General features: G+C 42.4%; 1 protein-coding gene across 1 annotated transcript in view; it reads right to left on the reverse strand.

Moving 5' to 3' along the window:
• Positions 1-1,341: 1,341 nt before the first annotated feature.
• Positions 1,342-14,693, reverse strand: part of LOC138559855 (calcium-activated chloride channel regulator 1-like) — a 603,377-nt gene continuing 590,025 nt past the window's right edge. Inside the window, exons 14-15 of the mRNA XM_069642742.1 lie at positions 4,989-5,461; positions 1,342-1,416 (exon numbers count right to left, since the gene is read on the reverse strand). Coding sequence (XP_069498843.1) covers positions 1,342-1,416; positions 4,989-5,461 — 548 coding nt within the window. The remainder of the gene's footprint in view (positions 1,417-4,988; positions 5,462-14,693) is intronic.

Below are 14,693 nucleotides of genomic sequence, written 5' to 3' on the forward strand. Positions count from 1 at the left end.
GCCCTACTGCCAGTGCAAACGTTCTGTAATGCCACCCTCAATCTTCTTCCCATAAAGGTTGCGTCAGGTTCCCTGTTTATCATCACAGTAGGTTTTCCCTGAGTATTCTTAGTTCAGAGCTTCATGCCTGTGTCATCAAAGCAGAGGACATGCGTGTGCATGTTAGTCATTGCGTCTTTATTTCATGCTTCTTGGGTTAACAATGGATGACGACCAATAGTATAAATATTCTCGTGTGCAAAAGTTAAACTAGTTTATGCTTTTTCTAAATTATTCTTTACAATGTTCGGCAACGCGCTGAATCAAACTTGCACCAATGCAGTGGACTAATGTACTGCCATTTCCACAGGGGTAGTAATCTGCCAATGCAAAGCGATTTCTACCTATCCAGTCTTTGCTCAGCGGCAAATGCCAGTGCACATTTCCACTGCGACAGTGAGAAGTGTACATAATACTGGCAACACTCTTCTGGGAAAAATTGGTACAATAAATCATTGTATTCAAGTAGTATTTGGATACAAATAGCCAAAAATGCACCTAGTTTAGAAGTATAATGTCCATAATGTGCATCTAAATAAAACAGGTAAGCAGTCATTCAAATAATTCTGCTACAAACTAGTAATATGAATTGAACAAGAGACGGACCATAATCGTTAAGGATTACAACATTTGACATACATGCACAATTACTGACCCGGGTTGCAGGGGCATGACATAAAAAACATAAGACACTAAACCTATTTAAACTATCTAGTATTAATATGGTATTAATCAGTGTGGGCCAAGCCTTGGGAAGTAATGGAGCTCTTTACAAGTCATAATAGAAGGACACGACGAAGAAAGCATAGATGCAAGGGAGCATGGAGCAAACAACTGTGGAGGGTGAGGGCAGGTACGTTGGCAGCCAGGGATCTACAAGCAGGAAACCTGGGAGGAGCAGATCACCCAGTCTCAGGTTAGGTAGGGTGTGTGGGCCTAAGCATTAGGAAGGAGCCAAAGAGGAAGGTCCTTCCTGCGATGTGGAAGTGAGGGGGTGAGTCTGGGGTTGACAGGGAGGAGGTTTCAGAGTATGGGGGCATAGACAGCAAAGGCCTGACTTCTGTTTTTTTCCCTTCCTGCTCAGGCAAATTCAAGAGTGCACATGTCGTTATTTCTGGTGGACTGTTGGTCTCTGGAGATGCAGAGGTGACTTGACACTTTCTTGGAATGCCTATTGTCATTTGTGTCTAACCTGTAAAATCTATATTTACATTTATTTTATTTTTTATTTTTTTAATTTGTATGGCGCCCAACAGCCCGTAGGCATTGTGGCGTTGTTACACAGGTAAGTAGACTGCTTAGTTACAATGGTACAAACAGAGAGTGTTCAAGATATAACAACTGTGGTGAGGTGGTTACAGCGGTACAAGAAATAATTACATTGGTGCATGACAATGCACATGCGGTGTAAACAATTCAAAGGTTGCAAGAGACATGGGTATTCATGCGGGAGGCACAGGGTGATGTTGAGGCAGGGATTAATTAAACAACAAAGTTTTGAGTGCTTTGCGGAATGCAAGGTTTGAGGGTTCATTTCTGAGGGTGAGTGGCAGGGAGTTCCATTGTCTGTCAGCAATGAAGGGGAAGCTACACCACCTGCCTTGGCTCGTTTGACTATGGGGATTATGAGTCGGTGGGAGTAAGGTGTTCTCGTGGCTCTAGGTGAGCCTGCACTCATTACTTGCGAAGAAAGGTTAGGGGGAGCTGAGTGATTAATGCACTTGTGAGTGATGGCGAGAGTTTTCAATAGGACGCATTCTACGATGGGGAACCAGTGGGCTTAGCATCTGGCAGCATATAGGTGTTCATTTTTAGGGATGCTGAGAGCAGCGTGAAGTGCGTTGTTTTGGATTATTTGGAGTTTTGTTAGGTTCTTTGCTGTAGTGGAAAGGAGGATGTTGCAGTAATGCAGTCTTGAGCCAATTATGGATCTGGCTGTGGAGAGGCAATTTTCAGTGGGTAAGCATGGTTTGGCTGCCTTGATCAGCCTGGTGTAGTAGGCAGCTGAGGAGGCGATGGCGTTGACTTGCCTTGACATGGAGAGGGTAGCATTGACATAGACAGGGATCTGTGTTTTGTCAAATGTGAACGTGTATTGGTTGTAGAGATTGTTTAAGGTTTCTTGGGAACCTACAGGGAGGATTTCAGTCTTATCGCCATTGAGGCAAAGGCGGTTGGCTGCCATCCAGTCCTGAATAGTGGAGTAGGCTGTGTTGAGGGCCTTGGCATCAGTTTCCTAGTTACTGGAGAGTGGAAGTAGGCTTTGAGTGTCATCAGCATAGTTGGTGTAAGCTATGCCAATGGAGTCTAGGATGTCAAATAGGGGCTTTGTGAAGATGTTGTAGAGAGTGGGCGAGATACAGGCGCCCCGACGGACTCCACAGTGAATGATGGCAGGCGTGCGCAAGCTTGATCTGAAAAAAGCTCTCATGGTTCTTCCTTGCAGGAATGTTCTGATCTAGGCTGTGGTATTAGGTGAGAAGTGTGCTGAGGAAGTGAGGTGGTGGCAGAGAATGATGTGGTCCACTAGATCAAAAGCAGCTGATAGGTCCAGGATGAGGAGTAGTGCAGGCTTGCCTACATCCTGTATGTCATCAAGTTGTTTTTTAGGTCAAGCAGAGCAGACTCTGTACCGTGGCCAAGGCGGAATCCGGATTGACGCAGGGCTGGGATATGGTTGGTTTTGAGGAAGAGTTGGACCCGAGTGTAGGCAGCTTTGTCAAGTAGTTTTAACAGGAAGGGGGCTGTGATTATGAGTCTGTAGTTTTTTGGCAGGCAGGGTCAAGCGACAGCTTTTTTAGAAGCAGTCGTACCCAGGTTTCCTTAAGTCTAGAGGGGATCAGTCCTGGTGCTAAGGAGGCGTTGACAAATGCTGTGAGGAACAGGGCTAGTGTGATAGCACACTCTATAATGATTGGGGCTGGACAGTCATCACCTTTGCAGTTTGAGGGTTTGAGGTGCTTCAGGAGAGTGAGAAATTCGAGTTCCATGACATCATTGAAGGAGAAGAGGGGAACGTCACATTATAAGTAGTTAGTCACATGGACATCAGTGGCAACCTAAATATGAGAGATAATGATTCTTCTAACACCTGGAGTCCCGTTTTAGAATGCTTGGTAACTGATGCTATTTATTACCAGTGGCATGTCCCACAGTAGTGGTACGAAAATGCCTATCTGAGTGGGAAGGAGGTATGCGTCTTTCAGCTGGAGAAGCAAAACCTTGCCCTTTCAGCTGGCCCTTCCTATTCACGATGTGTGAACTTTGTGCAGCTGTATCCACTATTCCTGGGAGTGGAACTTACTTTATTGAGTAAGGCTTCAGGGATTGTGAAGTGCAAGAAAAGGTTTACTGTTGAGAGAATATCTAGTGTAAGCAGCTTGCCATAAAATGTATAAATGATTTGGCAATACTCTGGCAAATATTGGCATAAGGGTTGTTATAAACGATTGAGTTACCAAGTGTGAATGTTCCCATAGCCATATTTCTTTCGACTGTTGACTGTGTACCTTTGTGCTTTTCTAGACCTGGAAAAATGATTATTTCAGTCATTTAAGAATTGTAATTATGATGTATTCTTTACCATTATCTGTATTATGTTGGTATAGTGCTTAAGTTATTTTAGCGTTCAAACAGAAAGATGTATAACAAGTACATTCTTTGCACATGTGGGGAAGGTTTTCAGAGGCAAAGTCTTTGGTTTTGCAGACCGGATATTGAAAGAGTCCCAAATGCAAATGAATTGACAAATAGTCTGTAGATAATTCAGCTAAATGGAGCCTAGACTACATTGGCAACTAAATCACCCCCTCTTGTAGTATCCCATGGTACTCTGTGTTCCTCTCCTTATGTGGACCAGCCTAAGTTCTTCTTTAGAAATGTCACCGAAAATGAAGTCTTCAAATTCTGCAAGGCATGAAACCAATCTCTTATAAAGGAGATATCTGTCCGGCAAATGTTATTAAGGATACTCTAGACTGACTTGCTCCCTGGATCACCGGAATCACTAACGTGTCATTTGCAGACTCCAGCATGGTGGGCTATCTTAAGGAGGCTTGGATCACGCCCCTCTTGTAAAATGAAAATCTGGATTTTGCAATGGCCAGTAATTACTGGTTTATTACTAATTACCCTTTTTTACGAAAGATCCTGAATAGGATAGCTTACCTCCAGTTTCAGGAGTTTGTCGAGACAAAAAACCTACTGGGGTTTAGCCAATCGGGCTTCTGTGCTGAGCATGGTACTGAGACAGCCTTAATTGACCTCAAGTCCAATATCGCAGGCAGTCTCCACAATGGTCACACTGCCCTCCTGTTACTGCTTGACCTCTCCGAAGACTTTGACCTGGTGGATCAAACTCTGTTGGTCAGTAGGCTGGTCGAATTTGTGAGGTGTTCAGGGAGCGCTGCATCCTGGATAGAGTCTTTTTGTGGGCCCCATTCTGCCAGGGTTGATGTGGGCAATCATCAAGCTCACCCTGTTCCACTGATGTGTGGGGTGCTACTGTGTTCTTCTCTTTCACCAATTCTTTTTAACATCTATACCAGGCCCCTCTTTGATTTTCTGGACAGCTTGCGTAGCTACACAAAGTATGCGGAAGTCAGCCAGATACTGCTAGAACTTTTGGAGACTATGTTTGAGACTCAGATGCCATTAATCGAAACAATAATAATAGGAAAAACTCACTCACAAGTGAATTACATATGACGAAGTGGAGAAATACAGCAGGTGACCTCGGCGTTAGCAATTTAAGGTCAGTCACATTTTTTTCAATTCCTTCGGAGAGACTGTCCTGCAGCACAATTCCAGCACATACAAATACCAGGCAGGGTACAATTGCAGCCCCAAATGTTTTTAATTTCCTATTTTCACAACAGTAAATAAGTCTGGCACAAACCATACGATAACTTCTTTGAACAGTATCATTTTGATGATTAGTTTTGTTTAAAGCAAAGTGAAATACTGATAGCAAGACAGACTATAACAATTATTAAGCATGTAGTTATGACCACCGTGGGGACGTGGATGCTGCCAGGCATGGGAATGTCTGACAGAGAAGGGACAGATGTGGAAGGGTAAGATGAAGGTGGGTTGCAAGTCATGGAGGTAGACGAAGGAGGCACAAATGTAGGGGGTTCAGGGGATATAAATGGGCTGGTGGGAGTGGCTGTTGTAGTGACAAAGAGGGCCGCTTGAGCTATGTTTGATATTTCTGACCAGTTGCCCACTTTGTCCTCTGCACGCACAGCAAAGTAAGTGACATGGCCAAGTTTCAGGTCCTCTTCTTCTGGGGAGAAGATAAGCGTTTCCCGGGAGCCAGCGATCTGTGGTTTCATAGACCGGGAAGGAATAAGTGTGGTATTTTCAAAGGTGTTTTTTAGATCCACAGGATTTCCACTCATTCGTACTTCATAGCGTGTAGCTGAAAGATACAACAAAATATCAAAATAAAGGCACAGTCTATCTATTAAATAGCAACAAAAAGTCTGTTTCTAGCACAGGACTTGTCAATCTACCAAAGAGTAAAATCCAGCCAGTTTATGTGGTTATATGCAGAATATCTACATAGTGCAGACATGAACATACAGAAGCTCATTTTCAAATGAGCAATACAACACCGTAAACTATGTGCCTGGGCTTTTTTGTGGTTTTTGAAGGTGGAGGGGGGCTCGGAATAGGTGTCACGTTTCTGCCACCCTTTTCCCTGTCAAAAACCACTTTCCATGCTGGTACAACAACCAATGGACTCTTACGAAGTACTCCTTGTTTCTACATCAGTAAAAAACAGGTGGATTCCAATAGAATCCATTGTAAATGCAGCCACTAGAATTGTAGACCTCCTTTTTGCACTTCGAATGAAAATGACATGAAAATTGCAAGTATAAACCCAACATGTTTCCTCGGTGGACTTTTACGCACTGGAGGAAAATTAGCTCCACAATGAACTTTTATAAATCATTCTTAAAACTGATTTGGGGTGTTTAGTGGGTCGACAATGGCTATTAACACGTAGCAAAATGGGGCTCAATTTCCAAGTACCCGGATATTACTAAAAGTTGCTAAAGACAGGTGTAAATGTGTTATGCCTACATTAACACTTTTTTAAAAAATCCACAGCATTTTTGTGTTTTTTGATGAGGAGGGGGAACCGGAGGTAGATTTCTTTCTCTCTCTTCCCCTCCGCTTCCAACAGCCACTTGGTTTTTCTGCTATCATGGCATTTTCATGCTGGTTTAAAAACAATGGATTCCTATGGAATCTGCCAGCCTTCACACCAGCAACATGCAAGTGGATTCCACAGGAATTATGTATCATGTGCATAAATAGATAATAGAAGAGCGCTCACTTTGACATCCTGCAGATAAAGGTTTGAAACCCGCCATGGCCAAACTCAGCCTTTCATCCTTCTGAGGTCGATAAATGAGCACCACACACCGTGGGTAATAATAAGCAGCGCTCGGATGCCTGATGGTACGTAGCGCTATATAAATGCGACTTATTATTATTATAAATGAAAGTAAGTATTTACTCAATTTGCACTGTGAAGTGTAAACACATGTAATGGACATTGTGCATGCTTTTCACACGTTCTTGTTCACTTCGTGGTGCAAATGATTACACGTGCACAGAAAGGGCCTGTTTCAACATAAGTGGTCACCTTTGTGCTATTTACTCAAAAAATGAAATTTAGATCCCATGTGAGCTTGCCCCACTTCATCAAATGTCTTTGTGGTTCTTCTACTTGCACAATGTTCACTGAAATGATTTTGCACATTCCCTTTGGAACATGGACAAATGGCATATAAATGATTGGTGCAAATGAGTGGTCAACGCACATGCTCCTGCCTTCCTAAAGGAATGTGTGCTTGCATAAGCTTGCCAAATGGTTGTTGGAAGAGGGCTAGGCAATACAGCAATTATGCTTCACGCTATGTCTTCCCTCAAAATGTGGATTGCATAGTGTGCAAAGTGCTGAAATACCACAATTTCAAGACGCATAGCCTTATGTGTGAACATATAATCTGCAGCCTATAAAAGTATATGTAACTACATTGGACACCAACTGATTGACTATGTGCCATATAAGCCTTTTGGCTGTGTATGTTTAGACACTGGTCTCAAGCCTGACTTCGGAGCATGCACTGCACCGTGCTGATGGGCATGTACATTAAATCATCCAGTGGACAGCAGTGTGCATGCAATGACCTTTGATTTACGGGATGTCAAAGGATATGTGTGCAAAGCATACAGAATGTGGGTTTGCAGCAGCCACACTCTGATGGACTGCCACTGTTGCGTTATATTCAGTGATAAAGGGATTATACCAAGGGTGAGAAAAGAGCAGTCCCAATTTGTAGTGTTGCGAAATGTTTGGCATACTACTGAACCTGATACATATGATTAAGTTGCCTATGTAAAATATCCACATGTGAACGGTAGTGCCCAAAAGAAAATGCCTCTCCCATTTAAATACATGGCTTCATGTATGGCTAAAAATGAGAACACTTTGATTTCATATAAATACTGGCAAGGGATGTCCTCTTTGGCACTGAGGGTTTCCATTGGTATGACTGGTCTTATTCAAATGCAGCTTGGGTCATACTCAATAATCAATCATTCAAAGCGTGAGGTGTGAAATAAGCAACACTTACAGTAAAGGATGAAATCAATCAATATCCTGCTAAAGCAAACAATAAATAAAAAACACTTTAGAATTACATACATGTAATAACAATCAAGTCAATTCAAAGCTGTGATTAATTCAACAAGTTTGACGAAAATCCACCAATGTAAACCCAAGAAAACTTATTTTGCATCTAATGGGGCACACTGTTAAGCAGTAATATTTCGGATCAAATTTCAAACGACTCCAGCTAAATTTTTATTTTCGAAAATTCGTTAAACATTCCAAAAATAGAATATTTCGTTTTCTGCCACCAGCAGTTATTAATGTAATTGTTTAACTTCAATGTTTAAGATTTGGACCATTGACAGTAAGCGCCAATTAACCTTTCAAGAGTTGCTTGCAAGAAGAATAGTGGTGTGTTGTGCATGCCTCGTGCACCATGGTCCTTGAGGTGATACCTGAAAGACCCGATGTGCCCGATGGAATGTTGGTGGGGGGCTTGAGGTGGAGCAGTTGGGTAAGTTAGTGAGGTAGTGGTTGTGTGGAGTGTCATTGATGCTTTATAAAGCCTAACATCCTCCTGCAGGCTAATCTCCGTGTCACCTTACAACGTACAATATGTGATTAGAAGAATGGGATTCCAGTAGGGATGTGGCCAGCATACCTTCAGAAAGACTAGTGTACAGTAGCACCGCATGGAATAAGTGCGTGCAGCCCTACCCACACTTTGAAGCTTCACCAATTTTGGGTACAACCGCCATGTTTTAGACGAGAGGTAATCATAAGGTTCAAGCATATAACAACTTTGCATAAAAACCCTCTCTTCCCTAGTGGCACATTGTGCCTCATACCAGATCACTACTGCCATTAAAAATGTATTACCACCACCATTGTTTGCCCTCACACCGGAATCACCGGGCCATGAAAGATATGTTCAGTTTCTTAGTTCCATGGTAGTGGGGGGATGGGGGGCGGTCACGTCTGGCTATTGAGGAAAGGTATGCCGCTCTGATGTCTTGCTTTGGGAGAGAAGGCTTGCACCTTTGGAAGCACTTGTCAGACACAGAATTGACACCGACCCGTTTGAAGAATGGTGCAGGTGCCGTAGGGACTGCACCAAGCACATTTGATACAGCCATGAAAAAGTTGGAAGAACATTTTTGGCAGAAGACCAATGTGGTATGTCTAGCTACAAGTTCTTTTTCAGGCACCAAGAAAGGCTGTGGTAGAGAGGAAATCTCACTGAGTTGACCATCGTGAGAGGGGTTGAGCTAACAAGAAAGGGGCACATTCAGGTGAACGAGTTATTGGTGCAGTAGGTGGCAGTAGCAAGGGTGGTGGTTGTGGTGGGATGGATACCCACCAGTAATAAAAAATGGAGTAGAAGGAGAAGTCAATGTGTTTACGTTGTGGGAAACTAGGCCATATGGACTCCCCTAAGGATTTTCCTGTTATCGGGGGTGGGGAAATATACGAGATGTAAGAGGTGAGGTCATTTTACAAAGGTACGCACGTCCAAATCGAAGGGGGCAAGGAAGACAACCATGAGTAGCATAGAATAGTTGGAGGAATCCAAGAAGCACGGTAATCAAGTGGTGTTATAAGCAGGCGAGGTAGAACAGTTTAGTGAACCTTGGACAAAAATCAAGATGGGTAGCAAGACGATGACAATGCTAGTGGATTCGGCATTACACTATACTATCATTCCATAGTGGATTTTTCAAGTGGTTCCGACTGGAAAAGTAAAGAATTTGAGACCAAACGTTCAACACCTGGCATATGGCTGGACTCCCGATTGAAGTCAGAGGGTACTTTGAAAGGAGTATTGGCTTTAAGGATTGAGGTTTACAGGTAATATTTTTTATATCAGCTGCCATTTGTATAGCGCCTGCCACGTTATGCCTGTCAGAGAGACAAAGGAGGAGTATGATAGAACATTGATTTCTGGTAGGGAGGAGAAAAGTTGTGTAGATATTTGGGGTGAGGGTGCAGGGCAGGATGCCCAGGAAGGCATTGGAAAGAAAGGTGGAGGAGCTATGTGTAGAATTGGAATTCATTTATTGTTGCACTCAATTGTATTCTACTGGGTGAGGCACTGAAGGGAGAGACAGCTGGAGAAAGGTGTTCACAGCGCCAGGGGTATGTCTGCAATTTACTCATCTCATGATGAGATGAAACATGTTGAAGCCATGCCCAAGGAGACACCGATGGCACCACCCTAGCATTCACTTTCCTGGGCCCCCAACAAATATTTGGAATGGATTGCTTATAAAAAATGCATGTTCACCAAGTTTGAAAAAAGCTCCCTGAAAAGCAAGCAAAAAACAACCTTACTTTTTTTTTTTTAAATGTCTTTTTTGTGGTCTTCCTCTTTTTCTTTTTATGTCACGGTTACCAAAACGATGCTCTTAGTTCAGCAAAACTCTAAGATTGTGCATCTGTGCATGTTGCTTAAGACATAAAGCCTGTCTATTGCTCTGTAGTGGTCGGACGTTGAGCATTTCACAATGTCATGGTGAGCCAAGGCATTTTGATGCCATTCCCAAGACCCAGACTGCAACGTCTGTCTACTTACTTCCTTCCCTAGGTCCCTAACAAATATTTGGAAGGGGTTGCATGTCAGAAATCCGAATTTTCCAAGTTTGAATATAGATCCCTGAAAAGAAAGCAAAAACAACCTTTATTTTTGCCTTTTTGGGCTTCCTATTTATGCCATGGTTACAGCAAAAATATGTTTTTATGTGCTCCATGAGGGAGGAATCTTACTAGGATGGAGCCACTAAAGTGCATTAAATGTGGAACTTAAACAATGTGTGTTGGTAGAGATTGAGGTACTGGACAAGACAATCCTGGATGCCAAGGGGATAGCCAAAATGTTCCCTAGAAATATCTCTGTGCACATTAATTAGTTAATGGATTGAAGTACCTGCTGTCCATTAAGTGCACCCAGTGCTAGTAGTAAACAAGGAAAAGGGTAAACTGAATTGGGCAGGTAGTGTGCACATTGAATAAAAGACTAATGAGTGGTTGGCACTAATTGTTGTGAGCATGAAACTTGACAAATGCATAAGAATGTGTTTTGTCTTGCACGACCTTCACTAAGCAATTTGAGTAGTTCATCACACCATCCCACAATTAAAAGACATGCTAACAATGGTGTGAAATGCAATTCATTTTTCAATACCAAATGTATCATCCTCTATAATAAGGTAGTGTTAAATCCAGAGTCGAAGCCTCTCGCATGTTTTGTGACCCCACCAGTGCCTATCATTGCAATCAAATGCCATTTCACTTGTCATTGTCTTCTGTCATATTTCAAAAGGTAATGGAAAACCTGCTTGGGATAATGAGTGTATACCTGTTTTTGAGATAACATCTTTGTAAATGCCGGGCCAGAGGGAGGGACATGATGCACTGTTCTACGAAGTGATGACGAAGTTGGAGGAGGTTTGGATGCCAGGTAGAATAGTGAAATATCACATTGAAACTCATCAGGTATCTAGGCTGCTACTTTGACATTGAGGACATAAAGCCAGAACATGACGTGGAAAATGCCGTAGTGGAGGGAAAACAACCATAGTCTTAAGAAGCATTATGGCCATTTCTTGTTTTGGTAATTTTCAACTCCAAGTTTGTAGAGACATTTGCTGAGTATACTGGCCCTCTGAGGGAGGTGGTGAATGGTGCTGTCAATTTCTTGTGGATGCATGATTATACTGGGGTGTTTCAGAATCTCAAGAGGGCTTCCCATGCTCCTTCACTGCACAGGTTCCATTTGGGTGGTAGGAGCTATGACATTGCTGACGTGTGCGTATGGCTTTGTTGCGGTGTTGAGCAAGAGGCAGAATGCTCAGGAGCAGCCAATTGTCAAGACTTTTGTCTTTGAAAGGAAGTGGGCATGTCATAATCAAACAAAACGTTTTCTCGTGCTATTGAGGGAGGTATCCTATGAATGAGTGTTGCCTTGCAATAATAATAATAATTTAGCATTTATATAGCGCTACCAACCCTCAGACATCTGAGCGCTGCTTATTATTACCCACGGTGTGTGGTGCTCATTTATCGACCTCAGAAGGTGATTTGAACCTTGTCACCAGGCTCTGCACAGATGTCAAAGTTAGCACTCTACTCACTGTGCTATCTGACCAGCTGCGTTGTGCCAGTACTTTAGGAAGTTCATTTGGGGACTATCCTTTATCCTTGGTTTAGACCATAGTCCACTGGTGCATTTATTTATTGTGAGAATACTGGAGATTGCCAGGTGTTTAGCAAACTTGCAAAATATAATTTCGAGTTGGAATTTGTTTCTGTCAAGAGAGAAACATTGCATATTTTCTGTCTTGCTCATTGTTGTAAGTCCAAGGTACAGTAATTAGCAGTGAGGACGATATGTGGTTGGCAGCAGTAACAATTGATGGGAGGGGTTTGTTGATAAATAAGTGGAATATAGAATTGAAGAAAGATGAAGATGTAAAGTCAAGAAATACATCCAGAATGGTTGAGCAATTATCCAGCGTGGGACAGGAGTTTCATTATTGTAAAGATGGATTGGGAGAGGGAGAGTTTGGTGTTGTCAAAGGCGGGAGAATCATGCGTCTGGAACTTGTCAGGACAAGGTTAATAGCATTGGTCCATCAAGGATACTAAGGAAGAGGTATAACAAAATGCAGACTATGGAGACTCATTGGTAGACTGCCATGAATTTGGAGTTCACTGTGTGTGCGCCTTGTGTGTGAACAAACACGTTTTGAAATCTGACTACTCAAGAGCTTATACCAGTGAATAAAGTAAAGTCCAAAGTAGCTTTGGATTTGGTGGGACCCATGGACACAATAGAGCCAGACAGGAGGATTGCTATAGTATAGGTGGATTATACATCAAAATGGTTTGAGGTGGAGTTTGTTGTGGGGGTGACATTGGGTAGGATGATTAGGTTCCTCCAATCACTGTTCAACTGGGAGGGTCTTCCTGACTAAATTGACAGTGATAATGTGGACTTGTTTGCATCTTGTGAAAGAAGGTAGACATTTTTGTATTGCAGTGTGAATGCGCTGAATGCCATTCCCCATGCACCCTGACCCTTGAGATTATGCCTCTAGGAACTGATGCACTAGATTGAATGTTCATGGGGGCTGGGGGTGGTTGAAGCAGAATTGTTGTGGACGTTAGGGAGATAATATCCACATTGTTGTTTAGATCTACGTGGCTGTCATTAATGCCCAATAAAACCTGACTGACCCGTATTGTGCACTCTGTGTAGTCTTATAGCAATTTATAACAAAGAGTTTAGCTAAAAAAAGTTAACAAAGTAGGGAAATACAGATAGTCAGATGAGATCTCTCATGCATGCCAGTCGCAGCCTTAAGATAGGGGATGGAAAACGAGAGTAATGTACTGTTCGAAGTTTGTAAACTAAGTGGAGTACCTGTTTTCAGAAAACTTCAGGAACCTTTTGACATCAGGACACAGTATTGCCTTAACAATTGCAGTAGGCCAGGTCTTAACAAAGATTGGCCTGACCTCCAAAGAAGTACAGCAGATTGCGACCAGTGGTCCAGAAGAAAATTAGGTATAACGAGGGAGTGGCAATTATAATCTCTGTCCTAATTGCTTCTTGTGGACTTTGGAAAGACAGAAGGCGTCGAAAAATGCTGCATTCTGGGCTTGTTGGTTGACTGTCCTTTAGGCCTTTCCACAAGTTCATATATTAATACTAATAGTTTGCCCTCTAATTGCAATAAATGTAAAGAGAGAGTGAACATTTTATTGCTAAATAATGGAAAAAGAAATGTTTTAATTTTGTAAATGTCAAAATGATCCAAAAAAAAAATAATAATAAAAAAAATTAGGGGATACACTAACCGATTTCATGGTGGCCTCCATCTGGGCAGAAAAGCTAGGAAAACGCATGTGTTTTGGTGTGGTCAGTCGCTGGTTTGCATTCCACTATAATGTCCATCACCTACATTGTTAAGAGGGTTGTGGACTCCTTCTGAAGCATTTGATTGTCCTCTTCAATTTTATGAACTAACTTCACACAGGTGCTTTGGGTATACATTTTCCGCCTATGCTTCAGAAATAGGTATAGCCTACTTTTCTTCACTCTAAAATCATGGAGAATCAATCTCACTTAATTGTGGCCTAGTTCCTCTCCCTGTATGTAAGATGGCAGCTAATAAAAGTAAAATACTGGTCAATGCCTTTCTCTTTTGTATATGGGCCAAGGCATGCATCCCATGGTCTGACGCATACGTTTGGAATATCAAATTCTTGATATGATCTGAGGCATTCAGCACAGTCCATTGTAGAATGCTCTCTTCAGAGTGCCAAGGCTTCCTGAAAGTCGGGAGTCTAGTCAACCACACTGAGATTCTTTTTGAAAGTCGAATTAGTTAGGGGTGCAGCTTTACTATCATAACCCATCACATAACTCCAATATGTGGAGTGGGCCAGAAATCTCTGACCTTGGTATTGGTAGAGAGGCTCCCAATCCACAATGGACTGGGACTTTGCCTGGTTGGGATTTATCTTACCAATGCCAACACGTTGGCCTAGGAAGACTAAAAACCAATGCCCTCTCATGCACTTACTGGCCTTAATAATCAGGTGTGCCTGTTGCAAAGCCTGAAGTGCCATTGTTAAATGGTAGCCATGTGCAGTATAAATACTAGTAGCATAACATTATATAGGGCAGCATAACATAAAATCTCTAGGCATGTCAACTGATAATGACAGGTTGAGCTGAAGCAGCAATATCATTCAAGTAGTTGGCATTGAATTCATCATACCTCAATAGGAATTGGTTGGCAAGCCTCTTAATGGTGGCAGGGCCAATGGTCGACTCTAAGGACATCACTGTACATTGAATGTGGCTTGGTGCTGTGAAGAATGTTGATCTCTCTTGTGTACCTAGAATCAGGTCAATCTACCATTCCCCTGAATTTAAATCAAAGGTATTAAATGGTGAATGAGATCATCAGATCATCAGATTTGCCTTGTGACAGCAAAGAAACACATCTCTGGGTGC

This window comes from Ambystoma mexicanum, chromosome 1q, assembly GCF_040938575.1.
Source record: "Ambystoma mexicanum isolate Mex_15411 chromosome 1q, UKY_AmexF1_1, whole genome shotgun sequence".
In the NCBI taxonomy this organism is placed as follows: Eukaryota; Metazoa; Chordata; class Amphibia; order Caudata; family Ambystomatidae; genus Ambystoma; species Ambystoma mexicanum.